The sequence below is a fragment of the Globicephala melas genome, chromosome 3, assembly GCF_963455315.2.
Source record: "Globicephala melas chromosome 3, mGloMel1.2, whole genome shotgun sequence".
Taxonomy (NCBI): Eukaryota; Metazoa; Chordata; class Mammalia; order Artiodactyla; family Delphinidae; genus Globicephala; species Globicephala melas.
In genome coordinates this window covers 8436074-8464038 of record NC_083316.1, presented here as the reverse complement: position 1 = coordinate 8464038, position 27965 = coordinate 8436074, and the positions used below count along the sequence as shown (strand labels likewise).

At 46.5% G+C, this 27965-nt stretch overlaps 1 protein-coding gene and 1 long non-coding RNA gene across 4 annotated transcripts; one reads left to right on the top strand and one right to left on the bottom strand.

Moving 5' to 3' along the window:
- Positions 1 to 158: 158 nt before the first annotated feature.
- Positions 159 to 5632, bottom strand: LOC132597061 (uncharacterized). The gene is made up of 2 exons (XR_009563340.1): positions 5507 to 5632; positions 159 to 1613 (listed from the first exon to the last, which is right to left on the bottom strand). It is a non-coding gene; the product is annotated as an uncharacterized lncRNA (long non-coding RNA).
- Positions 5379 to 27646, top strand: CMBL (carboxymethylenebutenolidase homolog). Of its 3 annotated transcripts, none has more exons than XM_060295652.2 (6): positions 5379 to 5702; positions 17611 to 17844; positions 19852 to 19959; positions 22937 to 23079; positions 25627 to 25718; positions 26872 to 27646. In XM_060295652.2, the coding sequence occupies exons 2-6, from the start codon at positions 17630 to 17632 to the stop codon at positions 27049 to 27051; spliced, it is 738 nt and encodes a 245-aa protein (XP_060151635.1). In that variant the 5' UTR covers positions 5379 to 5702; positions 17611 to 17629; the 3' UTR covers positions 27052 to 27646. The 3 variants fall into 3 exon arrangements, with proteins under 3 accessions (XP_060151635.1, XP_030712426.2, XP_030712427.2); XM_030856566.3 differs by having other exon boundaries at positions 5382 to 5600; XM_030856567.3 differs by lacking the exon at positions 5379 to 5702 and adding an exon at positions 17365 to 17501.
- Positions 27647 to 27965: the final 319 nt, after the last annotated feature.

The window sequence follows — 27965 nt, the reverse complement described above, 5'->3', positions numbered from 1 at the left end:
TCTCATAAAAACTTTATGGATTTCCTGCGAATCTCCATGGGATCTACTCCATTAGGCAAAGTCAACACCCCTAAATCTCTTTGAGATGAGCCCTTCTCCACATAGATAGGGCTTCTGCAGACAGCAGAGGGGCAATGATCCGAAGCTTCTAGGAGCACTGTTTTTCTTTTTTTTTTTTGGCCGTGCCGCTGGCATACAGGATCTTAGTTCCCTGACCAGGGATCGAACCCATGCCCCCTGCAGTGGAAGCGTGGAGCCCTAACCACTGGACCACCAGGGAAGCCCTGAGGAGCACCATCCTTTGATTGAGAGGGTCTGTGAGTGTCTTAGTCCACTGGGGCTGCTGTAACAAAACACCACAGGCTGGGTAATTTATAAACAACAGACATTTATTCCTCACAGTTCTGGAGGCTGGAATTCTGAGACCAGGGTGCCAGCATGGCTGGGTTCTGGTGAGGGCCCTCCTCCAGGCTGCCGACTTCTTGTGACCTCACATGTGAGGTACACCTTTAAGCCCACAAGCATTCGGGCCACAGCAGCGAGGCACACGTTTACTCTCCTTAGAGGGCCTTTTGTCTGACAAAAGGACTATGGGGTATGGCTTTATATCTTTCTGAAATCTTTTAAAAATTATTTACAGGCACAGCCTAGGGTCTGTCTCTGGACCACAGGTTTTCTGGCAGGGCCCTGAATTTGGACTTTTGCTTGGAAGCCATTCCTTGATTCTAGCATAATTTGTCATCTGGCCCGGCTGAAAACCTTCCAGTCCCAGCTCCTTTCTGCTTAACGACCCTTCCGTTCATTTCTCTCTCTCCTCTGGCATCTTACTATAAGCAACTAGCAGAAAGCAGGCAGCACTGAAAACGTTTTGGCTCCAAATCTCCTTGACTAGATCACGAGTTCATCGGTTGCATTTTCCTCTGTCCACATGACTGCAGGCAACAGCATCACCAGGATCCCTTCCTCCAGTTTCTGACACTTTCCTGCAAGCTCTGACCTGAATCTTTAACGACCTGGACTCTTTAATTCACAGCTTCTTCAAGGTGCTCCAGGCATTTACCGATGCTCTCAACAAAGCCCACCGCCTGGTGCCAAAGCCACTCCCACATTTTGGGTTTCTGTCACAGTACCCCGCCTGCAAAGGTATCCAAATGTGTTCTATCTGTACTACCAATGTAGCCCCAACTTTAGCAGGTTAAAGCAGTAGAAATTATTATCTTGCACAGTTTCTGAGGGTCAGGAATCTGGGACTGGCTTAGCCGGTGGTTCTGACGCAGGGTCTCTCAGGAGGCTCCCACCTAGATGTGGTGGGGTTTGCAGTCATCTGACACTTGACTGGGGCTTGGGGATCTGTGTCCATGAGGCTTTCTTTGTCACATGGGCCTCTCCATGGGGCTACTAGCGACATGGCAGCTGACTTCCCCCAGAGCAAGTGATGAGAGGGAGAGGGAGAGAGAGAAGGCAAGATGCAGCCATGTGTCTTTTGTAACTTAATTCCAGACGAGACAGGCCATCACTACTTCTGTATTCTACTGGACCAACCCTGTACAATGTGGGAGGACACTGTCGGAGGGTGTGAAATCCCAGAGGCGAAATGTCATGTTGTCTATAACCTATATATTTCAGCAAAAAAAAAAAAAAAAAAAAAAAAGAAATGAAGTAAACTGCAAAAATAGTCACAATAATTATATCTAAATCAGGGGAATATGGGACTTTACTGAGCTTTTCTTTCTATTTTTCTGCATATTTGTACAGTTTCATAGTAAAAAGTGAAAAAAAGCTAACTTAGGCTTTCTGTCTGGGGGTGACAAGATGGCTTAATGGCTCAAGAATCATCTAGAAACCAGCTTTCTTTTCTACCCAGCCTTCCGACCTGCCTTCAGCAGCAATGCCTGCCCTGCACCCAGGACTCAGTGCTTTCCCAGCTGGCTACCTGCAGCTGCATTCAAGGGGTGGGGCTGAGTCAGCAACACCGCCCCAGAAATGGGAACAGATGAACTGCAATACACTCTCCCCCAGGTATTCCTGGGAGATGTTCTCAAACACACCAGCACTTCTGATTTTGTTCCAAAATTTCTTTAGAGGAGCAGTTCCATGGAATACTTTTCCTGACCTTGCCTTCAAGGTCAGTGTTCATACAGGGCTTTAGCAGAGTCTGCGGTCTTGTTTAACTTTGCCCGGTTTGTTAATTCAGCTTGGGTTCACTCAGTTCCTGGAATTTAGTCCCTTATTTCATAATAATAAATAAAATAACTTTGGAGGGATAACCAGCTGTGACTGCTGAGTCACAGCTCTTTATTAAGGAACTCTGTGAAATCCCAGTGTTCACTTATGCTAAGAGTTTCTATAAGAATAGAGCTTTAAAAAAATTTTTTTTTAGAGTTAAATATTAACGTGTGATGAATTTTCCAGAGGAGTTTGGAACTAAAACTGGTGAAGGTGAAAAAAATGCCATTTGGGGTGTTGCAAGCAGTTTGTACGTTTTAAGATAGAAGCAAGAATTTATGTTTAGGGCCCACCCTCCGTTGGTTCTGGGTGGTAACACTTTGGTGACTTCTTTGACTTATTCAGATATTTAAAAATTACCTACACATTATTTTGGAGAAATCCCAAGGCAGTGAAGTAATTCAGTTGCAGATGTTTCAAACTGGCACGTGAAAGGTTCTGTTTAATGCTAAACCGGTGTATTTCTAGCAGGATAACACCTTTGCCTTGGGGAGGACTGGAAGGGTACCCAGCCATGGTGCGATGGTTTGTCGATGTGCCCACTGGGCTAAGCTGATCTATGTTTCCCAGGATTCCCTTTTCTTGTATGTTTCTAGTTTGATGGACCTATAAGATTTATTTTATCCTGAGAGTTGCACCTGCCTTCCTCCAGCCAGGCTTTCCTTGCTGAACCTATAACATAAAATCATGGAAGGTTGACACTGACATGGCCTATACAGATTATCTAGTTCAATTGGGTCCTAAAGTTGGTCCATCGTAAGAGTCATTTGGGGAGTTTTTTTTTTTTTTTTTTTTGCGGTATGCACTGCTGTGGCCTCTCCCATTGCAGAGCACAGGCTCCGGACGCGCAGGCTCAGCGGCCATGGCTCACAGGCCCAGCCGCTCCGCGGCATGTGGGATCTTCCTGGACCGGGGCACGAACCCGCATCCCCTGAATCGGCAGGCGAACTCTCAACCACTGAGCCACCAGGGAAGCCCCTGGGGAGTTTTTTTGAAATATGGTTTCCCCAGTGCCACCCTGTAAGATTCTGGTTCAGTAGGTCTGAGCCCAGGACATCTGAATTTTACAAGTTCCCTAGATGGTTTTGATGGTCAGCAAAGTGGGTTTGCTAGTCACTGTGATTCTCAAAGTATATGGTCCTTGGACCAGGGACACCAGCATCATCACCCACAATCTTGGACCCACAAATTCCTGAGGTTCCCCCTGGACCTCCTGAATCAGAGGCTCTGTTTGCGGTCCAGCACTCTGTGGTTTAATAAACCCTCCAGGGGATTCTGATGCGTGCTAAAGTTTGAGAACCAAATCTAGTCTAATCCCTCATTTCATAGTTAAGGAAAACGAGTCTAAGGAGAAGGGACACGTCTTTGGTTTAATGCAAGGAGATGGACACAGGAGGCATCCTCTCCTTGCACTCAGGTGTTTCGAGCAGAGAACACTCACAGCCTGCCTTGAGAAACCGCAGGTTACTACACTTGTGAAAGCAAGGTTTTCATCAACTAGAAGATGTTACATGATCCAGTGACCCAGTTTGTAGTACAAAATGCCAAAGGAATCATTTTTTTTTAGGAGTGCAGGTTAAGGAAAATCAAGAGCTGTAGCACTTAAGCAAGCTTCATGAAGAAGAATTCTGAAAGCTGGAAAGGATTTGCATAAATGGAAAGAGAGAGGGCGGCCCTCTCCCCAAATTGGGGAGACCACAGGGAGGAAGAGGCAGGACAACGGAGATTCCAGCCAGGTTCAGGGGGAAGGTGCACGTTAAGACAAAGAGGAGACTGTGAGAGGGGTCTGGGAGATAGTTTTGGGAAAATAGGTGGGAAAACAGTAGATATAAATCGTTTTTGAATGTTGTAGCAGAGGTGTACTTTATAATATAGCGCTGTCTCGTAATATTGGAATCCACTGCACAACTTTGCCAACTGAGACTGATTTGGAGGCAACTTTTTAAAAAATTACTTTTAAGTGCGTGCATAAGTTTAACGCTGAGTTGGCAAATTTTGGCAAGGCATAGAGTTGTGAATATGAAATCCCTCATGTTAATAAGTGTTAATTAATGTCAGGAATGATACTTGGAGAGCTAAATTTAGCAAATAGAGAAAAATGATGTGTAATCAGTCACATTAGTCTTTCCATGTAACTGGTACTTCCAAGATGCTGGAAGATGCTTAGAAACAGTCTAATAGAAACAATTTTGTGTTTCGATGGAAACCTATGCTTGCCTAGAGGTCACCATCCAGGCTATCTGATTCTTGTCTTCCAATGTCTGGTCGCTGTTTCACAATTCTGTAAGTTGTAGGTAGATGACAGACAAGCAAATTGACCTCGTTCCCCATCCTGTGGAACAAAAGCCAGTTTGCCTCTGTCTGCATTTTCCTTTCACCATTCCTTTACTCCATATGTGTGCACTTTTTAAAAACTTTCTTCTGAACTAGTTTTAACATCTGCCTCGTTTTCTTATTAATTAATGAGTACTGTAAAGTTTTCAACACAGGTCATTTTTATATCTGTGTGAGCATCATGATTTTACCTTTTTCTGAAAACTGCCCTTTAACAATCAGATTAAGTCTCACAAACCTTACCCCTCGAGGCTTTTTATATTACTGATTTGCCATCCCTCTGCAGAAAAGATCCCTTAAGAAAAAGTCACCCTCAATCAGAATTCACGCCTTTTCCAACTGGAAGCGTCTTAACTAGTAAGGCTCTATCTCACGGGTCATGAGATTTGTGGTGAAATTCTTGTGGCGTCAAGAAGCTGCTGCTACTTTTCCCCCTGTCACTTATTTTCCTAATCAACATTTCTTCCGGTTTTCTTTCTTAACCCTTCTCTGTAGCCAATTGAATTGGTTATCACAATGTTAGGTGACCAGACAAAATATGGAGTGGCGGCGGAGGGAAGGAGGTCAAGTATGAATATGTAGTCATCTACTGTTTAAAATAGCCTAATTTTGATTTACAGTAAAGAAGTCACAGGTCTCAGGAGACAGGCGCACATGTAAATTTCATAGGCGGACTGTCTTCCTCCTCCCGGTCTCCCTCCCCCCCTCGTCGTCTCCCTTCCCCTCTCCTCCCCCCTCTCTCTCTCCCTCCCCTCCCTCCGTCTCCCTCCTCCCCTCCTTCCCTCTTCCTCCCGACCTCCCCTCCCTGCCCCTCCCTCCGGCTCCAGCCTTCCCCGGAGGCCGGGAATCCAGGACAGCCACTGGTCCACCGGGATCCCACCGCCCTCCGTCACCGCGTCCACTTCCGTCCCCGAAGGAGGCGCCTCCCCCTCGGCTTGCCCCTGACCGTCTCCCCTGTGTCCCGCGGGGCTGCGGCGTTGCCCGCTCCGGTCCGGCGTCCTCCGCGCGTAAGGACAGCGTCCTTCAGGCAGTTGGACGAGGTACGTGCGCTTCGCTAGCCCAGGATCGCGCTGCAGGTCCGCTCCGCTCTAACTTGCGCATGCGTTTGCTTGAGGCAAAGGCGGTCTTTGCCATGTGCACAGGTAATGAACCTATTAAAGTCCATTTTCAACACCAGCTTTTATCAAAGCAGTACATTGTCACTGCAGAAAAGCAACCCCGCCATCCTACTTTGGTATATTTTCCTGTATTGTTTAGCCATACATTTTGAATAGACAGTTGAAATCATACTGTATATAAACTTGTATTCCTTTTTTTCCATTTAACACTATGTCTTGATCCTTTCCTCCGTGCCATTAAATACTCTTTGTAACCGTTTTCCTACAGTTGAACATTTTGGTCGTATAGTTCTTACTACTGATATAAAAGTATGGGGGAAAAATGAGCGTATCTGCGTCCAGCTCATTCTCCACATTTTGCAGCCTTTATTAAGGATGGGTGTTAAGAGAGTAGGGTCTTGGGCTTCCCTGGTGGCGCAGTGGTTGAGAGTCCGCCTGCCGATGCAGGGGACGCGTGTTCGTGCCCCGGTCCGGGAAGATCCCACATGCCTGGGAGCGGTTGGGCCCGTGAGCCATGGCCGCTGAGCCTGTGCGTCCGGAGCCTGTGCTCCGCAACGGGAGAGGCCACAACAGTGAGAGGCCCGCGTACCGCAAAAAAAAAAAAAAAAAAAAAAAAAAAAAGAGAGGAGGGTCTGGTCTAGGCGTGTAGCGTCCTGTATACTAGGTCCGTGTTGCCAGGAGAGACTGTACCGTTCCCACTCGGCCATGTGGGTCAGGAGGTGAAGCGGTGGCCTGTCCCAGGCCTTGCTGACGCTGGGCACTGCGATTTAGGGCTACTTGCTGATGGACATGCCACCTGTTGTTTTCAAAGCCCATTTAAAGTAAGGTGGTCAGAAGTGAGCCCTGTGGGTATCTGGGGGAATGCCATCCAGGCCTCACAACAGTCCAAGAAAAGGCCAGAGGCAGCCACTTGATTGGCAGTTCACAGGCCAATCTAGCTTCATCCCATCTAGTTTTCTAATTAATGCTGTCAAGACCGTGTACCCTTTGGAAAACACAACCGTGATTACTGAAAAATAAAAATAATTGGAGGAGTTGATGTTCACAGAACCATCTAAGGATAAGGAGGGCCCTGCCTTCCCTGCTGCAAGATGGAAGATCAATTGCCATGCAAGTTACAGTGTTTACCCCGTAAAGGAAACCCCCAGCCTTCCCCTGCAGCCACCTTAGAGGTTCTGTAGTTGTTTTCGATGCCCTTTCAGGTGTTTCCGTTTCTAAATCTCTGAGGCTGCCAGCATTTTATTCCTAGACTTCTTTGCTTGTTGCATTCCCATCAACACCAATCCCCTTCACTTATCAAAATCTTCTTCCCTATTTCTTTTGGAGATCTTCATTGCTTTGGGAAGTGTGACTTCTGAGTTATTTAAATCCTGGGGGGTATGAAAGCAGGAAACCACACTAGCTCAACCATACCTGACCACCCATTTCTCGCCTTCTGCCCTCCAGTGAGAAAAGGGAAATGTTCAATTATACAGTTAAAAGATAAGTTTCAGCAAAAGGCAAAATCATGACTAATACAGATAGAAAAACGAACGTGTGTTAAAGATTCTATTTTATTCATTAAAGAGGGAACCAGGCAGATCTTATAACTGGTTCAGAAAAAGAAGTCAAGAAGCACAAATTTGTTTGGAGTAAAAGAATGCCTCCGGATGGTACATTTTAGGAAAGGGGGGAGGACACAGCAGCCCCTTGGAATTTGCAGGTCAAACACGCACCAGTGATCCCCGTAGGTTTTGACTTACAATTTTGTGGAGGCATTTGCTGTGTGAAGGAGGACTGGAGGGTGTCAAAGAAAATATCATTCATTCGTGACACTTGTTAAAAAACGGTAAGGCAGACCTTATTCAGGACCATCGTGATAGGGGTTAGGGACCACTCCAGGGGGATCTTGCAGTAGGAGAGAGACATTGGGCTCAACTCTGAATATAAGGAAAAGTGGGAGTTTCTAGCCAAGGGGCAGAGTAGGGGGTCAGTGGATGGAAATAAAGGGATTCCAGCTAAGCTGACCTAACAGGATTCTTGCAGAAGACAAGCCAGGGTGATCGGACATCACCTGGGGGATGATGGAGGATGAGGGAGAGAATCAGATAGGTGGCTGGGGGATTCTGCTAAACCGACTTAGCAGGATTCTTACTAAAACTGGACAAAGCCCAAAAGCCAGGGCCTAGTTGAGAAGAGAGTTCAGAGGATCCTGACTAGAGTTCGGTCAAGGAGAGAATCTTTGTCAAGGGGCCAGAAAAGTCAGTCTGTAGGGGATGGGTCTCGTAGTCATTCACAATTATGTGGGATCTTGCAGGGGTGTTATGGGGGAAACATGTACTTTAGTGCTGCATCCTGGGTGGCACTGACAGAGAATGTGCCCATCAGGGTCTCCCCTGCTGGAGCGTGTCCTGGCCATCCCTCGTGTCATAAAGAGAGCTCTGACTTCTGGAGGCGTTACTGGTGGAAACCACAGATCTGATCTCAGGGTGGCTGGAGTGTGTTGCCAAGTCCACCTGACATGATACAGAAAAGCGCTTCTTGGTACATTTTATGAGGACCCCACCATACATGTCAGACCTACAGTCCCATCCCCTTACAGGAGGAAACCTTATCCCTCACTGTGACCTTATAATGTCATAGAAGAAACTCTGTGTTTCAATGGAAAAGTACCCATCTACTATAGCCCACCCTTCCGGGCTGTCTGATTCTAGCCCTGTTCATTGTATTTGAGCTGTTTTGCAGCTCTGTGAAAGTTGGGGGTAACTGATAGGTTTGTAAATTCTGTCCTGTCTGGTGGAGAATTAATTGGCTTCCTCCCCTACTGTGGAAAAATTGGTTTTGTCTCCATTTACAATTCATCTCAACATCCCTCTACTCCATATAAATTAGTGCCCTTTTCTTTTTTCCTTAGGACCAGTGGTAACATCTGCCTTATTTCCTCCTATCATATGAGTAAAGTACAATCCTTAATGTGAATTCATTTTGGTAACTGTATAGGAGTTGAGTTTTACTTTTTTTCTGAAAATTGTGTTTTAACAAATGTGTCATTTGGGAGGGAAAAGAGCCCAAATCTTGAAATATATATACAGAAGGTTTACGTATAGTACAATCAGTAGAGTGTCAAGGGTGTGTTTCCCAAGGCTCTTGCCCACAGAGAGACTGTCTACCCTGCCCACTGTGGCCTTGGCCCGGGACACACTGGCTGGGCTTGGCTGCTGTGCCCCGTGAAGTGTCTGGCAGGAGTCCAGCCTTCATGTGTGGCACATCCAGGCCTTCCCAGCCAGCACCCCTTTCTGTGGGAGAAAGGCCTTTCAGGATCAGTTCAGAGAGTGGCTGTCTTAGCTGTAAACATTCCTTTTGGAAAGTGGATAGCAATCGAAGGTAAGTAAAAAGATTCAGATTCAAGGCTGCTTATTTTCTGTGGTCTCGCATCCTCATAGGACAGCCAGGTAAGAAATCAGCCTGAGGAATAAGTTCTCAACAAGTAATGTGCAGTGGGACATAAAGTTTACTGCTATTGATACTGGATTGTTCTGACTTCTCTTATAATAGTTCCATAATGTAGTTTATGGAAACAAAACTATGAAAAATACCGTCAAAGTTTTCTTTGGTCAAATGACTAGCTCTTAATTTCTCTTTCCTTAAAATTTAGTCATTTCTAGTTATGAGCATTTAGAACATTCTGGAAAGTACAGGATATAATGTAATAGCCACCTATAGTCACATGACACAGATTTATTTAAAAAAAAAGATATTAACATTTTGTCCTGGGCTTCCCTGGTGGCGCAGTGGTTAAGAATCTGCCTGCCAATGCAGGGGACATGGGTTCGAGCCCTGGTCCAGGAAGATCCCACATGCCGCCGAGCAACTAAGCCCGTGCGCTACAACTACTGAGCCTGTGCTCTAGAGTCTGTGAGCCACAACTGCTGAGCCTGTGAGCCACAACTACCGAGGCTGCGTGCCACAACTACTGAAGCCCGTGCGCCTAGAGCCCGTGCTCTGCAACAAGAGAAGCCACCGCAATGAGAAGCCTGTGCACTGCAATGAAGAGCAGCCCCTGCTCGCCGCAGCTAGAGAAAACTGGCACGCAGCAACAAAGACCCAACACAGCCAAAAATAAATAAAATTAATTAATTTAAAAATATGTATTATTCAGGGGTTTTAGTATTAACTTAGCATCAAAAAACCATTGTCTCTCTCTTTTTTTTAACATCTTTATTGGAGTATAATTGCTTTACATTGTTGTGTTAGTTTCTGCTGTATAACAAAGTGAATCAGCTATACATATACTTATATCCCCATACCTCCTCCCTCTTGTGTCTCCCTCCCACCCTCCCTATCCCACCCCTCTAGATAGTCACAAAGCACCGAGCTGATCTCCCTGTGCTATGCGGCTGCTTCCCACTAGCTATCTATTTTACGTTTGGTGGTGTATATATGTCCATGCAACTCTCTCACTTTGTCCCAGCTTACCCTTCGCCCTCACTGTGTCCTCAAGTCCATTCTCTATGTCTGTGTCTTTATTCCTGTCCTGCTCCTAGGTTCTTCAGAACCACTTTTTTTTTTTTTTTTTTAGATTCCATATATACGTGTTAGCATACGGTATTTGTTTTTCTCTTTCCGACTTACTTCACTCTGTATGACAGACTCTAGGTCCATCCACCTCACTACACATAACTCAATCTCATTTCTTTCATTGTCTCTCTATATAGCATTGTTTTTGAGATTTACTGTATTGATAAATATCTATGGAATTTGCTCATTGAACTGCTATGTAATGTTCTTTTTAGGAGTGTATTAGCTGTAACACATTACCGCAAACTGGGTGACTTAAGACAGCAGAAATTTATTCTCTCACTGTCTGGAGGCCAGAAATCCGAAATGCAGATGTTGGCAGGGCCGTGCTCTTCCTGAAACCTGTAGAGGAGAGTTTTTCCTTGTCTGTCTCCCGGCTTCTGGTGGCTGCTGGCAATTCGTGGTGTTCCTTGGTTTGTAGACGCACCCCCTCCAAACTCTGCCTGTGTCTTCCAAGGCTGTCTCTCCATGTGTGTCTGTGTCTGTATCCAGATTTCTCTCTCTTCTTCTAAGGACACCAGCCATTAATTAGATTAGCACCTACCTTCACCAGGATGGCCTTGTCTTAACCTGATTCCTCTGCAAAGTCCCTATTTCCAAATAAGGTCACATTCACAGGTTCTGTGGGTTAGGACTTGAACAGTATCTTTTTTGGGGGACGCAGTTCAACCCACGACAATGAATAAATGGCAACGTATCTCATTCTCCTGATGGTCGTTATATTGCTTGCAATTGTTGCCACATTTTGGTGGCAAGAACAGGCTTGCATACCCACTGCATGTGTCTGTGTGTACACACATACACACACACACACACACACACACACGAGTGTGAAATTCTCTAGGGAATACACCAGTGGGGGGTGTATTCCTCATTGCCTTTGCTGAACTGCTTCCCAGAGTGTGTATCAGTTTACACTCCCTTCCGTTTCCCTGCTTGGGCACCATCTCTTGGTGTTAATAGACTTATTGCCAATCTGCAAGAGGTAAAATGGTGTCTTGTTCTTGTTATAATTTCCTTAAATACCAGTGAGGTTGAGTATCTCTTCACATGTTTACAGGCCATTCAGGTGTATCCTTTTGTAAATTGCCTCATATCTTTGGAGCATTTTCTATTGGGGCTGTCTTTGTTTTGTTAATTTCTAAGAATTCTTCATATATTTTATCTGGATACTATGGCCTCTGCTTTGAAAATAATTTCTTCTTTTAGTTCGTATCTTGTTTTCTCACTTTTTTACGGAGACTTTTATCTTACAGTGTTTAAAATTTAATAGAAGTTTGAAAGCTTTTTGTTGTGGGAAATCTCAAGCGTGTATGAAGGTCGAGAGGGGCTTCCCTGGTGGCGCCGTGGTTGAGAATCCACCTGCCAACACAGGGGACACGGGTTCAAGCCCTGATCCGGGAAGATCCCACATGCCGCGGAGCAGCTAAGCCCGTGAGCCACAGCTACTGAGCCTGCGTGCTGCAACTACTGAAGCCCGTGCGCCTAGAGCCCATGCTCCACAGCAAGAGAAGCCACCACAGTAAGAAGTCGTGCACCGCAACGAAGAGTAGCCCCTGCTCGCCGCAACTGGAGAAGGCCTGCGTGCAGCCATGAAGACCCAACACAGCCAAAAATAAATAAATTAAATAAATAAATTTAAAAAGAAAAAGAAAGTTGAGAGACTAGTACAATGGACGCTCCTGAACCACCCAATTCCAGTACTGTCAGTACTTAGACACTCTCCCACAATCTCCACAGCCTACTGGGAAAGTCCCAGTACACACATCAGCACGTAGCTATAAAAGATAAGGACTCGTTAAAAAAAAACCCATCACTGTTATAACACTATTCCTCCTTCCCTTCCCCCCCCCATTAAAATGATTCTCAATATCATCAAATATCCAGTCAGTTCAATTTTCCCCCATTTTCTTATAAGTGTTTTTTACAGTTAGCTACTGCTATGGACTGAATTGTGTCCCCCAAATTTACATGTTGAAGATGGTACTGGGAGGCGGGGCCTTTGGGAGGCAGTTAGGTTTAGATGAGGTCATGCGTGCAGGGCCCCCATAATGGGATTCGCACGTTTGAAGGAGGCTGACAGGATCTCTGTGTGTGGTAGGCAGTGACTCACAGGGCTTTGTTTTCTCACCTGGGTTGCTTGGTGTCCATCCCACCTCCTGAGGAGTCACAGAGCCTTCCTGCCCCTGTCATGACCCGGCAGAGCCCCGTCTGTTCTGCCGGCCTCTCCCTGCCTGCACCCTGTAGCTGGACCTGGCTGGGGGACACGGCCTCGCTGACCCTGCCTATGTTCCGGGCCCTCATTTTCCACTTCTATTCTCCCTTCCAATCTCCTCCTTCTACCCTGATCTGTTGACTCTGCTTCTTAGTTCTCTGAGCAAACAGAGGCAGGTGGGAACATCCACAACCTCCCTCCTGGCAGCACCCACCCACCTGTGTCTGTGTCCTCACCCTCTGCCTTCTCTCCCAGGGCTGTGGGAGGACCTGCCCAGTGCCTCCTCTGCTGTGCTGGCCTCACCTCTCTCTCCAGAGACCACTGGTTCCCTCTCCGTGGTACATTCTCATCCACAAGCCAATATGCTGACATTTCTTCCATGAAGAAAAAGAAAAAAAAAGACTTGTTTCCACATCTTCCCTCCATCTTTTGCTCACTCTCTTTTTTAGGACTGGTGACAGTCTAGAGAGAGCTTTCTGTATTTCCTGTCTCCCTGTCTCTCTTCTGTCTCAGCCCCCGGCAGTCCCGCCCTCCCCGCTCCTGCAAACCTGTTCTGGACGCCCTCAGCCTGACTTCCACCGTGCAGAGCCTGGTGGGCAACCCTGTCTGCACCCTCGGGTCTTCCTGCAGAATGTTGCATGGTCTACACCCTCCCTTTCTTTCTTTCTTTTTTATAAAAATTAATTATTTTTGGTGCATACACGTTTTTTCATTTTTAAGTATAGTGGATTTACAATGTTGTGTTAGTGTCGGGTGTACAGCAAAGTGATTCCGTTATGCTTACACTCTCCCGTTCTTTTTTTTTTTTTTTTTTTGCTCTACGCGGGCGTCTCAGTGTCGTGGCCTCTCCCGTTGTGGAGCACAGGCTCCGGACGCACAGGCTCAGCGGCCATGGCTCACGGGCCCAGCCGCTCCGCGGCATGTGGGATCTTCCCGGACTGGGGCACGAACCCGTGTACCCTGCATCGGCAGGCGGACTCTCAACCACTGTGCCACCAGGGAAGCCCCACTCTCCTGTTCTTGAAGCCCTTCCTTGGCTTGGCTCCTGGACACCACACCTGGGGTTTCCTCCTCTCTCACTGGCCCGTCCTTCTCAGACACAGTCACTAGCCCCTTTTTACCTCCCCAAAGGAAGTCTTAAGTACTGAAGGACCCCAGGGCTCCGTCTTCTGCATTCTTCTTTATTGTTATTTCCTGAATGATGTGATTCACTCTCGAGGTTGTAAATACTGTGTTCAGCTGATTCTCATTATTCACAGAAGGTATGTTCGGTAAAGTTGCTGTGAATGCTGAACTAGCTGCTAGTGGACCACAGGGAAATGTCGTCGGTTCCTGCGAGCCTCTGGTCACGTTTCCATCAACTCATCAATATTTGACCTTGTTTTGTTTGTGTTTCTGTATGAAGAAACACAATATATATTTACTACATATTGCTGATTCATTAACATTGACTCATGGCCAACAGCAGTGTGACTCACACCTGAACAAAGCTTGTCTAACACGTATTTAAGGCACATCACAGCCTTCTTGCACTTCGATCACTAGACGGCACTTTAGCGCTGCCCATGAAATCACCAACAAAAAGCACAAAATTACCAAACGTGTGGCACTAAATAGACCATGAGAAGGACACTTGTTTACAGCGTGAGAGCTGATACAGGAAGACAGAGCACAGCCTTGCTCGACCTTGACTGGGAACGTGCATCTCAGTGACTCAGATTTTTTGTGGCTCTACACAGATTTGTGGGTGATGCAAAAGCCCGGCAAGAACTGATTTTGGAGTTACGAATAAATTTAGCAAGTAGGCAAATTCATGAATACAGAATCTGCAGATAATGAGGTTCCACTGCGTATGCCGATCACTCTGAAATGCATATCCTCAGCTTGGACCCCTGCCCTGAACTTGGGCGTTGTTATCCAGCTGGCCGCTGGACAGGAATGTGAATGTCTCATAGACATTTCAAACTGCTTATGCCACAGCCTGAAGTCCTGGTCTCCTCAAACCTGCTCTTTCGGCACTCTCCCCTTTCACTTAGACATTCCATCCTTTTCCAGTTGCTCAAGCAAAAGACCTAGTCACCACGGACTCCTTTCTGTTAAATATCCTACGCGTGCCATCTGTCAGCAGAACCAATTGGCTGCACCTGAAAAATCTATCCAGACCCTGACCTTTCTCACTCTTTTCACCATTACCGTTCTCGTGGCAAGAATTTGGCTTTTTCGGTGTGAGATGGAAGCTGCTGGAGGATTCTGGGCAAAGCAGTGTTTCCCACCACGCTCTCTCCCTGATATTTCTGTTCCAACTACACTGTTCCTTGTTGTTCCTCAAAAACCGGAAGAAAATGAACACTTGTGATCCCCTAGATTCAACAGTTGTTTGCAATGTGCCATAATTGCTTTATGTTTCTGTATGTATGTCTGTGCATGTGTGTTTTATAATGATTTGAGGGTAAATTGCAGATGCTGATACTTCATCCCCAACTTGAGCACACATAGTTAAAAAATAAGAACGTTCTCGTACATAACTTCTATTACCACACCGTAGAAAATTAATATTAATTCGTAATATCCACTATCATCCATATTCGCTTCCTCACTTGTTCCCCAAGTGTCTCTTGTAGCGGTTCTTAACTTGGAACGAGGATGTAGTCAAGATTCACATGGTGCATTTGATTTCATTTCTCTTTAATCTCTTTTAATCTCGAGCTGTCTCATCACCTTTTTTTTTCTTTTACATTTTTGAAGTTAGGAATTTTTTCCTCTCATTCTGCATGTTTGTCAGTTTTTCCTGTTTCTAAATTTATTAGCGTAAAGTTGTTCATACTAATTTTTTGGTGATTTTTTTAAAGGGAAAAATCCGTACTTACGTCACCTTTTTCATTCCACATATCGTTATGCTGCTGTTGTTGTTGTTATGTGTTCTTTATCATTCTTTCCTTTTTATTGATCGGGTTTGCTGGGGATATACCTATTTTATAACTTCGAAAATCAGATTTTAATCACTTTCTGTTTCTCCATTGTTTATGTTCATCTCATTTTCTCCTTTTGGGTTTATTCTAATTTTTCCCCTCACTTCTTGAATTGAATGCTTAACTTATCTCCATTCTTCCCTTTTGTCTAATACACGCAACTGAAGAGGATCAAAGGATGCGCTCCTCAAACGTGGTACTTCGGCGCATTGATTATTTTGAGCTGAAGGCAATTAGGAAACAGCAGATGCCAAAAGAGTTTTTCTCCCTCCCCCTTTCTGCCTAAAATTAGGGCATAAATTCCCTCTCCCCCATGAGGGGAGCAACTCTCATCACCAGATTCCCCATATATTTCCCAGTCATGCCTCCACAATTTATCACCCTTTGTTAAAATGCTGTATAAACCATGTGTCTAACTGCTTCTTGGGTTTTCACTTCTTTTCTGCAAAACCACTGTGTGCTAAAAATTAAAAATATTAATAACGTGTATGCTTTTTCTCCTGTTGATCTGACTTTTGTCGGTTAAATTCGCAGGCCCTCCGGTGCTGAACCTAAGAGGGTAGGGGAAAGTGTTTTTCTCTCTGACTGCAGTCTAGGGCATCAGTATTTCTCTAAGGACCAGTGTATTGCTTCAACTTTTCGCTACAGTGTTTTCATTGTAATTCGGTTCTAAACCTTTTGGATGTTTATTATCATTTCTTCATTGTGCTAATATAACACGTTTTATATAAAATTTTTGTTGACTTGTGGGTTAATATGTGGGCAGTTTGGTAGCTGTTCACATCCGCTTGAAAAGACTGTAGATTCTCTAATTGCTAATGAAGAGATCTCTATCTTTGGGTTCAGGCTTCCTAGTTTTTCCTTTCCAAGGAAACCTCTTTGAATTGAAAACAAAAATTTAATTAGAGAATCTGTCTCAAACAGTGAATTTAATATATTTACATTTGTTTGGATTCATTTCAGCCCACATTATTTTTTGCTTTATGGTTGATAGGTTTACTGTTCTTTTTCTTCTCCTTTCCTGCTGTTTGTTTGGTCAAGTGTGTTTGGGTCTCTTCCTCATTTCTACCCCCGTTCCCACCATCAGTCTTCCTGACGAGTGTTTATTTGGAGCACTTCCTCCTGTGAAGCTATTTGTAGTAAGCACCTCTTCAGTGGGAAGCATTTTTCGGCCTGGATTGTGAAAGTCTTGCATTTGTTTCTGCCAGGCGCCCAGGGATTTCCCTGCCCAGGGTCCACTGTTCCATCAATTTCTCAGCCTAGGTATTCCTACTTCAAAAGGATGGTGCAAATTGGGGGGATTGGTTTTTGTGTTGTTGTTGCTGAAGACTTTACATTCATTTATTTTCCAGTTTTATTTTATTATTTTATTTTTCATGGTTTCTTTTTTCCTTTCCTGGGCTTCCTTACCATATTCCTAGGCTTGGTTGGCAGAGTTTTTCTTTTTTCTTTTGTTGTTTGTTTTGAATTTTGTCTGCTAAATATGAACCTTTGAGGGCTCAGACCTTGTGTGGGAAAGTCTCAGTTACAAATCCCTGTCTCAAGGGGTCCCAAGGCCTCACTGGACACAGAGTCCTAAGCACTGGTTAGGTGAGGGCCTGTCTCTGGGTCTGGCCCTGTCCCCAGCACCCTGGCTCCTTCACATCTGCTCCTGCCACCCTGACCCTGACCTCCAGTTTCCTCTCTCACCCGGGGAGGGGGGTTGCTTTCTTTTCCCTCTGAGCTCCACCATTTTAACTTTTATTTGTTAGTTTCACTCACTCTGCTATTTCTACTGTTTATAATGGGAATGGATTTTTTTTTTTATTATTTTTTTTTTGCGGTACGCGGGCCTCTCACCATCGTGGCCTCTCCCGTTGCGGAGTACAGGCTCCGGACGCGCAGGCTCAGCGGCCATGGCTCACGGGCCCAGCCGCTCCGCGGCATGTGGGATCCTCCCGGACCGGGGCACGAACCCGCGTCCCCTGCATCAGCAGGCGGACTCTCAACCACTGCGCCACCGGGGAAGCCTGGGAATGGATTCTTCTTAGCTTAATCTTATCACCCAGAACCAGTATCATTGATTTCTTGCATGAATACACTGTAAGTATAGTTTAAATTAATTTTTTCCTGTACTCTTGATTTTAGTTTTCTCATTGTTTATAATCTTGGGATGTGCCCCACTCAGTGTAATGCATGTGTCTCTCTGTAGCCTGACTTAAACATCTCCAATGGCTAACGAAGCTCACCCTTGTCCATGTGACATTGGCCATAGAATAGAGTACGGAGGGTTGGGGCGTGAAGTTCAAGTTGAGCACATCAAGGCTTATCTCACCGCATCCCCCGTGGACGCTGGCAAAGCTGTGATTGTCATTCAAGATATATTCGGCTGGCAATTGCCCAATACCAGGTATATGGCCGACATGATTGCAGGAAATGGATACACGTACGTATAAAATTCTTCTCCTTTTTTTTTTGTTTGCTTAAATTCATGTAAATTTCTGTATTTTGTTCCCTTCAAAGGAAATGAAACCAAAAAACCCTGAGTATATTCTGATGTACATTATGTAGTGCAGGTAAATGGAGACTGTCACATACGCCAACTGCTCCCAACCCAATGTCTGGGCTTCAGGTCCTCCTAGGATGGCTAGCCCTGTAGACTTGTTGGACGCTGGGAGAGTTATTTCCCGATGTGAGGCCCTGCGCAGACACCGGTACAGGACACCTAGGGCAGAACTCGCCAGCTCTGAAATGGATCCATTACTTGGCCCTTGAAGCATCTCCACCTGGGGTCAGCTTTCACGCACAGGGCACACGTAGTTATCCTGGTCTGAACACGAACTGTCATGGCCTGATGTGAGTTAGACTGGCTTCCAGAACTGGCAGAGTGAGACCTCAGCTCCCAAAGGCTGTCTCTGTCACATTGTGTGACCATGGCCACCTTTGGTGACTGCTGTCACCTGCTTGCCCCGCACCGCTGTGCTGTTGGTAGCAGCTTCAGTAAAGCACGGAGGAGGGAGAGGAGGGGCCATCCCTGCCAGCCCAGCTTCACTCAGCGAGCCCCGAGTGTGGTGCACCCCAATTCCCTTTGTTTTCTTATTTCTTAAAAAGAGGAGCTGAAAACCAAAGCGTGCATCCATCTCGTTTTCCTACAAAGAGAAACCCATTGAAAGGAAGCACCCCCACTGCCGTGTGATGCAATTTCCTGTTGACTGGAAAGAGGACGTCCACTTGATTTTTCCCTTTTTCATGCCCTCACGTTTCTTCTTGTGGATGAGGCAACTTAACTTTCCAAGGGCAATACCAGTAATGAAAACAATAGCCAGCCCTGATTGCTTTCTGGCTCCGCCAGACCGGGGCCCTAGGGCGTTCCCTGGGTAATTGCCCGTCATCCTTCCAACAACCCGGACAAGGCGGGGCTGTCACTGTTCCCATTTTGATGGTTAGGAAACCGGGGCATGAAGGCGGAGGTCTCAGTTGCCCCAGGTCACCCGCTGCATCGAGGAGATTGGATGGGACGGTGGCTTCCGTTGTCTTGGGTGGGTCCATTAGCTGGAGACGGAACATAAAAATGAGTAAAGATGCCTGTGACTTACAAAGCCTGTCACCCTTATCTAAGTATTTTGCCTTCAGAATAATCCTCTGAGGGTGCACAGCTCTGTTAGATCAAGAAAAAGAGGCTAAAAGTCATTAAGTGACTTGTTAAGGTTTCAGGGCAGAACGGGGCAGTACAGAGACCTGAACTTAGATTCTTCTGACCCAGATTTCAGTGCTCCTCCCACCCCTGCAGGAGAGGTTGTGTTCCTCCATCCATGGCCGTGACCTTTACTTCCGGAACCGGCTCTCTGGCGGGGGCCGCGTTGCCCCACCCCGGGGTTGGTGCGGAAGGAAGGTTGACATGGACCCCGCAAGCTGGCGTGTCTGCTCCGCGGCCCCTTTTAGAGCCTGCATGAGACCAAACCTTCGGGGCAGGACATTGTGCCCTGTTGGCATCCTGGGCGGAGGTTGGGAAATTGCATGGTCATGGTGACTGGGCCGCTCACCAGGTGTGCCCTCTGGCCTGAGGCTAATGCGAAAGGCCAGCTGAGAGGTGCGACTCCTCAGGGGCAGGAGGGGAGCCTGTGTCCGCCCGCCCAGGCCCTCGCCGCCTGGGAACCCTTGTCCTGGGCGTCACAGCTAGCGGGGAGTGTGCACGACCGGGGCCTCGGCATTTCAGACGGGCTGGGCTCTCAGCCCGCTGCCAGAGGCCCTGCACCTTCGGTTGTGAAATCTGAGATGCTCTGGCCTGGAGCCAGTTGGCCTCTTTGCTGCGATCACAGCTGGCCCTTGTGACCACTACCTTTCTTCTCCTGTGGTCCAGAACCGCCAACGTGACAAGTTCTTAATGAACAGAAGCAAATATGGAGTCCCAACAGTTCTGAAACTAAGCAGGATGCATGTCCCTATTTTACAGAACCATTGTTCCAGACTTCTTTGTAGGACAGGAGCCATGGCACCCCTCAGGGGACTGGTCCACCTTCCCGGAGTGGTTGAAGACAAGAGATGCCAGAAGGATCGATAAGTAAGTCCCAAGTACGTTACCAGCCAGCGTGGCTGTCTTGGTGGCGCCCCAGGGCCCCGGGGGGAAAAGGCAGGAGGGAGAGGAGGGTCTGGCTTCCTCGGTCACCCACCCACCTGCCCGCCCTCCCGCCGTGTACGACCTCAGAGGCCACAGCTCGCAGAGTCCTTCCTGAGGCGTAAAGGAAACCGATTTCGTTTAGCACAGTCTTTGCAGCGGAGGGTTGGTTAGAAACCAACAAGTACCCTGCTGGCCAGTAAGTTCACTTGCTTTCCTCTCTGGGAAATGCTTCGTGGCACTGATGCTGAGAGAGCTTCCTTGAAGTACCCGGGGGTCCCATTTTCCTTGACAGTTGGGCTATAGGGGTCCGTAGATCAACACTCCCTCCTTCCCCTCTGGTTGCAGAACCAGTTGAAACAACAGGCAGAGAAGAGAGATCAGAGAACACGTCAGCCCCACTTCTACTCCGCTGATTGGAAACTGAGGCCCCAAGCGCCATCCCCTCCCCCCCAAAACCGCCACCCTCCCACCCCCTGCCTCGGGGAAACTGGGTCTTTAGACCAGACCCACCAGACCAGGACTGTGGTCTTGCCGGGGTCCAGGGAACTGTGGAAAGAAAAGGGGGGGATCCCCCAGGATTGCAGCCTTTTATTAAATTGGCTCCAGTCAGTCCAGAAGCAAGGACCAGAGGGCTCAGCTGCCACTCAGATCCCCTCTTCTTGGTCTGGAGGAATAAGGATGGAGTGGGGAAAGAGGCAGGGATGTTCTCTAGTGCCAAGCTCCTCCTGAACAGGAAGACCTGAGCCCAGGGCAAAGGGTCCCCCAGCCCTAGCCCCCGACTCACCGTGACCAGGCATCCTCCTGAATGCTGTCCTCTCCCATATCACATCACAGCACAGCCCAGCTTCTCTCTCTGCCCTGCTTCCTCCCTTGCCTTCCCCAGGGTGGACTCTGAGATCACTGGGGACCCAACTTCCCACACCTTTATCCATTTCCAGGCCTCCCTCCCAGGGACTCAGACTGCAAGCCCAGGAAAAACAAAATGAAGCAAGAAGTTATGAGTAAAATACAAGTAGAAACACAAGAGACCCCGAGAACCTGTGATGTGAATATGAAATTCAGCTTTGCGTGGAGGGGAATAGTTAGGACATTTTGAGGAAAAGCCTTGTGGGGCTGCCTTCTATCTGTGAGCGCAAATCAGGGTGATCCTTTCTGGAGGGCATTAGAGCACCCAGAGGTACCTCTCCACAGGGGATAAGGAGAGCCACACATTTTAAATCAAAATGAGACATAAAATGGAGACACTAACTTGGAAATTAGACTAAAGTCCTTGTGTCTAGTCAAATATCTTTTGTTTGAAAGAAAACCCATCTTGAATGGTTACTGCTTAAGGATTCATGGAATTTATTGGCTTATAGTACTGAAAAGAGGTAATTTCTGGCTTCAAGCAGAGGTTGGTCTATAGCTCAGAAGGTATCCCCAGGATTCGACCTCCCAACATCCCTCAGCACCCTTGTCTGATGCCCGCCCCATTGTCAGGCAGCATTTGCCTCTGGGTGGCAAGATGGCTGCAGCAGCCCCAGCCTCCCATGGGCTCCTTTCCCAGCAAACCAGCAAAATTCTCGTTTTGTCCTGATGGTTATGACTGGGTCACAAGTCCATCCTTGAACCAATCGTTGTGGCTAGAGATTGCTATGCTGCGATTGGCCAGGCCAGAGCCACATACTCCCTTCCTGGAACTGACCCTCCCAAAGTATATGGACCGAGCATGGGGAAGGGAGTTTCATCCAAAGCTAAGCTCTGGTGTTCCCAGGAAAGTGGGGAATATACTCGGCAACAAAAGGAAGATAGGTTCACTTGAGTCAGTGAAAGAACGTTTATAGAAATGCCCTCTTCCTTCTTGTCCCCTCCAGTTAAGGCAGTTATTCTTAAGATCAAAGCATTCGAGAAAAACTGAAAAACAAAATGACAAAAACTATTCCTTATTCCATTTTATTTTGCAGAATTACTTAATTACAGCTCTTCTAACATTATGAAAATAACTACTTGCACACAGAATGGTATGATACATATGTTTAAATGTGTTCAAAGATATCTTACGATTAAAAGAAAAAGAACGTGCAATAGAATTGCTTTCTCCTTTTTTTTTTTTTTTCTTAATTGCAAACAGACAGCGTTTCTTCCTTATCAGATCCAGCAGAACTTTCCGGGCCGGCCTTGCAGCACTACCTCTATTTTGGCATCGTGCTTCTAGTTGCAGAAGCTGTATGAGTTCCAGACAACCAATTTGCAAACGAACCATTTGCAAGGCCAGAGCCACTGTTCCCCGTCCCCTCGGGCTTGCCTCTTCCTCGTGGCTTTCCAAATACTACCGTGCTCTTTGGGCATGGGAGGAAACAGGCGATGCAGAGTTAGGGTGTCGGGCAGGGAGATGGAATGTGCTGAGTCAGACAGAGCTGGGGAGCTGCCTCCTGATTGAGGCTGCGCCCTGTTGAGAGAGAGGAGATGAAGGAGCTCCCTGGGGCCGGATCTTGGGATCAAGCCCTAGAGCCGCGGTGTGGCCTTGGGCCTTGATCTCTCCTGAGGCTGTGGAAGGCTGTTGCTCAAGATGGTCTGATTTGTGCCACCCTGTCAGGTGGTTGGAAGAGGCTGGGCTTGGCAGGGAGACTTGCTGGGGAGAGATGTCACTTGTTACTCGTCACCCAGGCAGGAGGTGGTGAGGACGGAGCTCTGAAAGTGGGGATCTCAGAACCTCAAGGAACAGCTGCTGAGAAAGCCCTGCTACCACTAGTGCTTGCTGCCTAGTGTACTTTCAAGGGGCCACAAAATACCTCGTTTGTTTTTTTTGGCTGTGCCAGAAGCTTGCTGGGTCTCAGCTCCCCCACCAGGGATTGAACCCGGGCTCCGGCAGTGAAAGTGTGGAGTCCTAACCACTGGACCACCAGGGAATTCCCCTTGAATAACTTTTCTTTCATTCTAGAGAAGTTGACGCGGTCTTGAAGTATCTGAAACAACGTTGTCATGCCAAGAAAATTGGCGTCGTGGGATTCTGCTGGGGTGGAGTTGCTGTCCATCACATGATGATGAAATACCCAGAATTCAGGGCAGGGGTGTCCATCTACGGTAAACCTGCCTTGTGCATTTTTACACAATGAAAACTGGAGGAGGGGTTGAGTGACAAAGGCCACGAGCCTCTTCCCAAACTGAGGGTCCTGGTGTAACACAAACCCCAGTGGAGCAGAGGTGGCCTATCTTAAGGAATTGGTTTTAAAAATCTGAAGGTAGAGGCGGAAGTATGTAATATCTAACCAGAGGGAACCTGGGTCCCGACAGTGTGCCTTTGGGGAAATCCCCTAATCCGAGGTCTCAATTTCTTAACCTAGGATGAAGGGGATAACTTTCTTTCTGTGATGATGTTTAATATCAAGCAATATTTTTATGAGCAATAGCTGTGAAAAGATTTTTCGAAGATATGACTAATTCTCAACTACTCATGCATGCATGCAGTCCTGCACACACACACACTATATATACACATGCATATATGTGTATATATATGAAAACAGGGAAAGGGAAAACCGACTCTAAAATGTAAATAGCAACATAAACATTTCATGCAAACAAACCAAATGTATCACACCAATGACATAAGAACATTATATCTGTGTATAGAAATGGTTACTAAGTGAGGATATGGAAACATCCGACCTTGGCTTTCTTTCATGATAGTATATCCAACAGTTATACTAATGATTCTTATTTGGCTTAATGGTTCCTCACTGCGGTATTTTCACTTACTTTTAGCATTAAAAAAAAGCCCTTTACCTGTTTACTTACTCAAAGGCAGCAGCAAGCTGCCGGTTGCCGCTGTGCACAATGGGGCTGGCAGCCCTCGCGGCGCCTTTGTGTGAATTAGCACAAGCCGCTCCGGAGTGGACTGCTCGCCGGCGCCCCCTCGTGGCCGCCTCTGCGCAGTGCGCGACTGCGGAGCCGGGCGGGACTTGGAGCCCAGGGGCCTCAAAGCGCTGTGCAGCCACCTAACGTGGCCTTCACAGAATAGGGCGGAAAGCGTGGCCCTCTTGCCCGTGGCTCCCTGCATTCTAGAAAGGAGTTACAGCTAAGGGGAGGCTCTCCGGCTTACTTGGCTTTGCTATACTGCCAACAGGAAATGGAAAACATTTTTTTTTCCTCCGTACTGACTGGGATTCTCTATGACCACCCTTGAGTCAGGCTCCGCTGTGAGTCCTCTTTCTGAGGAGGTCCCGACCTTGGGCTCTCTCCTTGGCCCACTGGGTCAGTTTAGCGAGAACTCCCCATCCTTGATATGTGATCAAATTCCTCCTGTTCCCCCCCCCCCATGCCTTGTCACCTGGCCTGCCTTCAGCAAAGGCTTTGTCAAATACTGTCTGGCCAGAATCCCCGTAGCCCGATGATTCCTTAGTCATTTTCCATCCACCGGCCCCCATCCTGCTCTGCGGTGGAAAATCCCACTTGTCCTCGCATTTGGGGTTGAGTTTGGTGTCCCTCCCTCACTGCAAACCCTTGTTGCCGTGGTCTCCTCGAATAAAACCTTCCTTACCGTCTTTGACAAGTGCCAGAATAATCTTTTCTTTATTTAAATAAATTTATTTATTTTATTTATTTAGTTTTGGCTGCGTTGCATCTTCGTTGCTGAGCGCGGGCTTTCTCTAGTTGCAGCGAGCGGGGGCTACTCTTCCTTGCGGTGCGCGGGCTTCTCTTTGCGGTGGCTTCTCTTGCTGCGCAGCACGGGCTCTAGGCCCACTGGCTTCAGTAGTTGTGGTGCGTGGGCTCAGTAGTTGTGGCATGCGGGCTCAGTAGTTGTGGCTTGTGGGCTCTAGAGCACAGGCTCAGTAGCTGTGGCGCACGGGCTTAGCTGCTCCGCAGCACGTGGGATCTTCCCGGACCAGGGAGCGAACCCATGTCCCCTGCATTGGCAGGTGGACTCCCAACCACTGCGCCACCAGGGAAGCCCAGAATAATCTTTTCTTTAGAACTCCTCTCATCTCAGAATGACAGTGGAGTTTGAAACTTTTACTTATTTTCCTATAGGAGTGGGCACACTCAAAGTTGTCTGAATCCCCAAAGTCCAACATGCTTTTGACTAAATGATCTCTAAAATTCTGAAGGCACTTTAGAAGGATGAAAACTAATTATTATGAATGACCTGCTGGGCCCCGCTGCCGTGCCCAGGGACTTCACACACGTGGTCTCCTCTGAGCACAAATACCCCATCAAACCCTGACGTCAGAACCTTGGGGCTTGAGTAAACTGTGAGAAACTTCCAGAACAGCGGTGGTCAGATGGTCCAGATTAGAAAGTTATCACCTCTTGGTAAATGAAGACACGTCCCAAGAGGGAGCATTTTTCAGGCTGCTGCGTATCTTTACCTGCCAAGCAGCCGGCCAGGTCTACAGCCGTCATTTAATGGCCTGATTCCTGGTGAGTGAGGTAGAGAGAAGGGAGCTCAGACTCAGTAACCTCTTTGAGCCCAGTTTTATAGAACAGGCCACTTTTGTGGAATTGCTAAAAAGAAGAGACACAAAACCCCCAAAGCATATGTTTTCCTTTGAAAAATCTAACTCACATCGTTTTCTGTGGCACATGTATGGGAGTCATACCCTGTGTCCCTGTCCCGCCCCCATTCTCCAGGCATCATCAAAGACTCTGAAGACGTGTACAAATTAAAGAACCCCACGTTGTTCATTTTTGCTGAAAACGATGCTGTGATTCCTCTAGAGCAGGTAAGTTGGCATCTTAACTCTTCTCGTCTCTGTGTTTAATGGCAGGACTTGACATTTTGGGGAAAACATCCCGAAGGATTCATTTGTTGCTCCAAATACGTTTCAACATTAAAGTTTTAAAGGTGTGTTTTATCGGGGACTTTGAGGGGGTCTGTAACCCCTTAAGTGCTCCTGCCATGGCTGGATGGCTGGTTACTTCCCTGCCCATGCTCCCTCCGCGTGGAACCCATGAGTTATCATAAGATCTCTGTCCTTAAAGACACAGCTCTGTTTGTTTTTTTAATTAAAAATTTTTTTTTATTGAAGTATAGTTGATTTACCATGTCATGTTAGTTTCAGGTGTACGCCACAGTGATTCGGTTATACATAAAAAATATATATATATACATATATATGTATATATTTTTTCAGATTCTTTTCCCTTATAGGTTATTACAAAATATGGAGTATAGTTCCCTGTGCTATACAGTAGGTCCTTGCTGGTTATCTATTTTATATATAGTAGTGAAGACACAGCTATGTTAAATCCAGTATGTTGATAAGGAAAAGGCAGATGGAAACTGTGGTTCAAAAGCAGTTGTTTAGAAATTACTGTTGTTATTCATAACTGATATATTTTATTGATATGTTTTAAACAACTTATACCTGAATCTATGAATTACATATTGAATACATTGAATATGGTATATGCAAATAGACTGAAGTATATATTGAATAATATATAAATATATTAATACAATTTCAAATAATTGATGTATCTTTAAAAAAAGTATTTTATTTTTATTTATTTGGTTGCACCGGGTCTTAGTTGTGGCACGTGGGCTCCTTAATTGCAGCACGCATGTGAGATCTAGTTCCCTGACCAGGGATCGAACCCGGGCCCCCTGCATTGGGAGTGCGGAGTCTTAACCACTGCACCACCAGGGAAGTCCCCTGATGTATCATTTTTATATCGCTCTGAATTCTCTCCTTTGTCAGAGGTGCGGACTGTGCCGATTTTAAAATTAAAAGTGAAAAATTCATGATAGCTATGGAACTTAATTTAAAGCACAGATGTTAAAGCTCTTTGATAAGCATTCAGGGAAGATTTGGAGAATGGAAAATATTGCTAGAGGGTTGAAGTCCTATCATCATGAAATCTTTTGCCAACCAGGTCTCTTTGCTGACTCAGAAGATGAAAGAAAACTGCAAAGTGGAATATCAAATTAAAACGTTTTCTGGGCAAACGCACGGGTTCGTGCATCGCAAGAGAGAAGATTGTTTGCCTGAAGACAAGCCCTATATCGATGAGGCGAGAAGGAGCTTGCTCGAGTGGCTGAACAAGTACGTGTAGCCAAGGCCAAGGGCAAACTTTCTCAAAATAGCTCACATCCAGAAATTTGCTTTGAAATGCTTAGATCATTTGATTTCATTTTCACTTTACAGAAGATGAATCAAGGAATCCTGAAATTCATCTGAAACACAAATTCAGTAGGAAAAGTTAATGTATGAAATACTTTAACCTTTAACATGTGCATAAAGAAAAATTTTAACAACAGGTCAGGACCTGAAGAATTTGGATGGTAGAGTAATGTGCTAACTATTAGTAAAAACCTAGAGCTATCCAGGGACCAGCTCACAGATCAGGCATGGCCTTCCGGCCTTGAACTGAGCACATCCTCTAAAACGAATAATATGGCAAAACCGTGAAGAGCCTGAAATGTAAACTCAGGTAAAGCCCACCTTAATTGGACTTTTATCTCTGTCTTAATACAGATGAATTTGTCATGTTCATATATTGCACTATGAGAAATTTTGAGATTAAAATAAGGTTTTAATGACTGACCTAATCATATCAAGCTAAAGACTTAATTTTTGAATCTGTGGCTTTTTCTAAAAGCTAATAAAAAACGATGGATGAGAGTTGCCATCCAGCTCCCTGCTAGGCAGTGGTGTTTCAGACAGTGACGTTTTCGGGTCCCTGGGGCTGGGGTGGCATCACAAATCTCTCCTGTGTTCAACCAGAAGGGTGGTGTCAAGGGTAAAGTTTCAGTTTTTACATTTAAATTAGTTAAAATCACATCAAATCGAAGGCCCAGCTCCTCAGTAGCCCTCCCAAGTCAAGCCTTCCATAACCACGGGTGGCGGGTGGGAACCGCATGGGGCGTGCGTGCCTGCAACGGTCAAGCCACTTCACGTGCTGTAGCTGCGTCCTGCTGATGCTGTTAACCTCATCATCCCCCACGTGACGGCCCAGCGGTCGTCCTT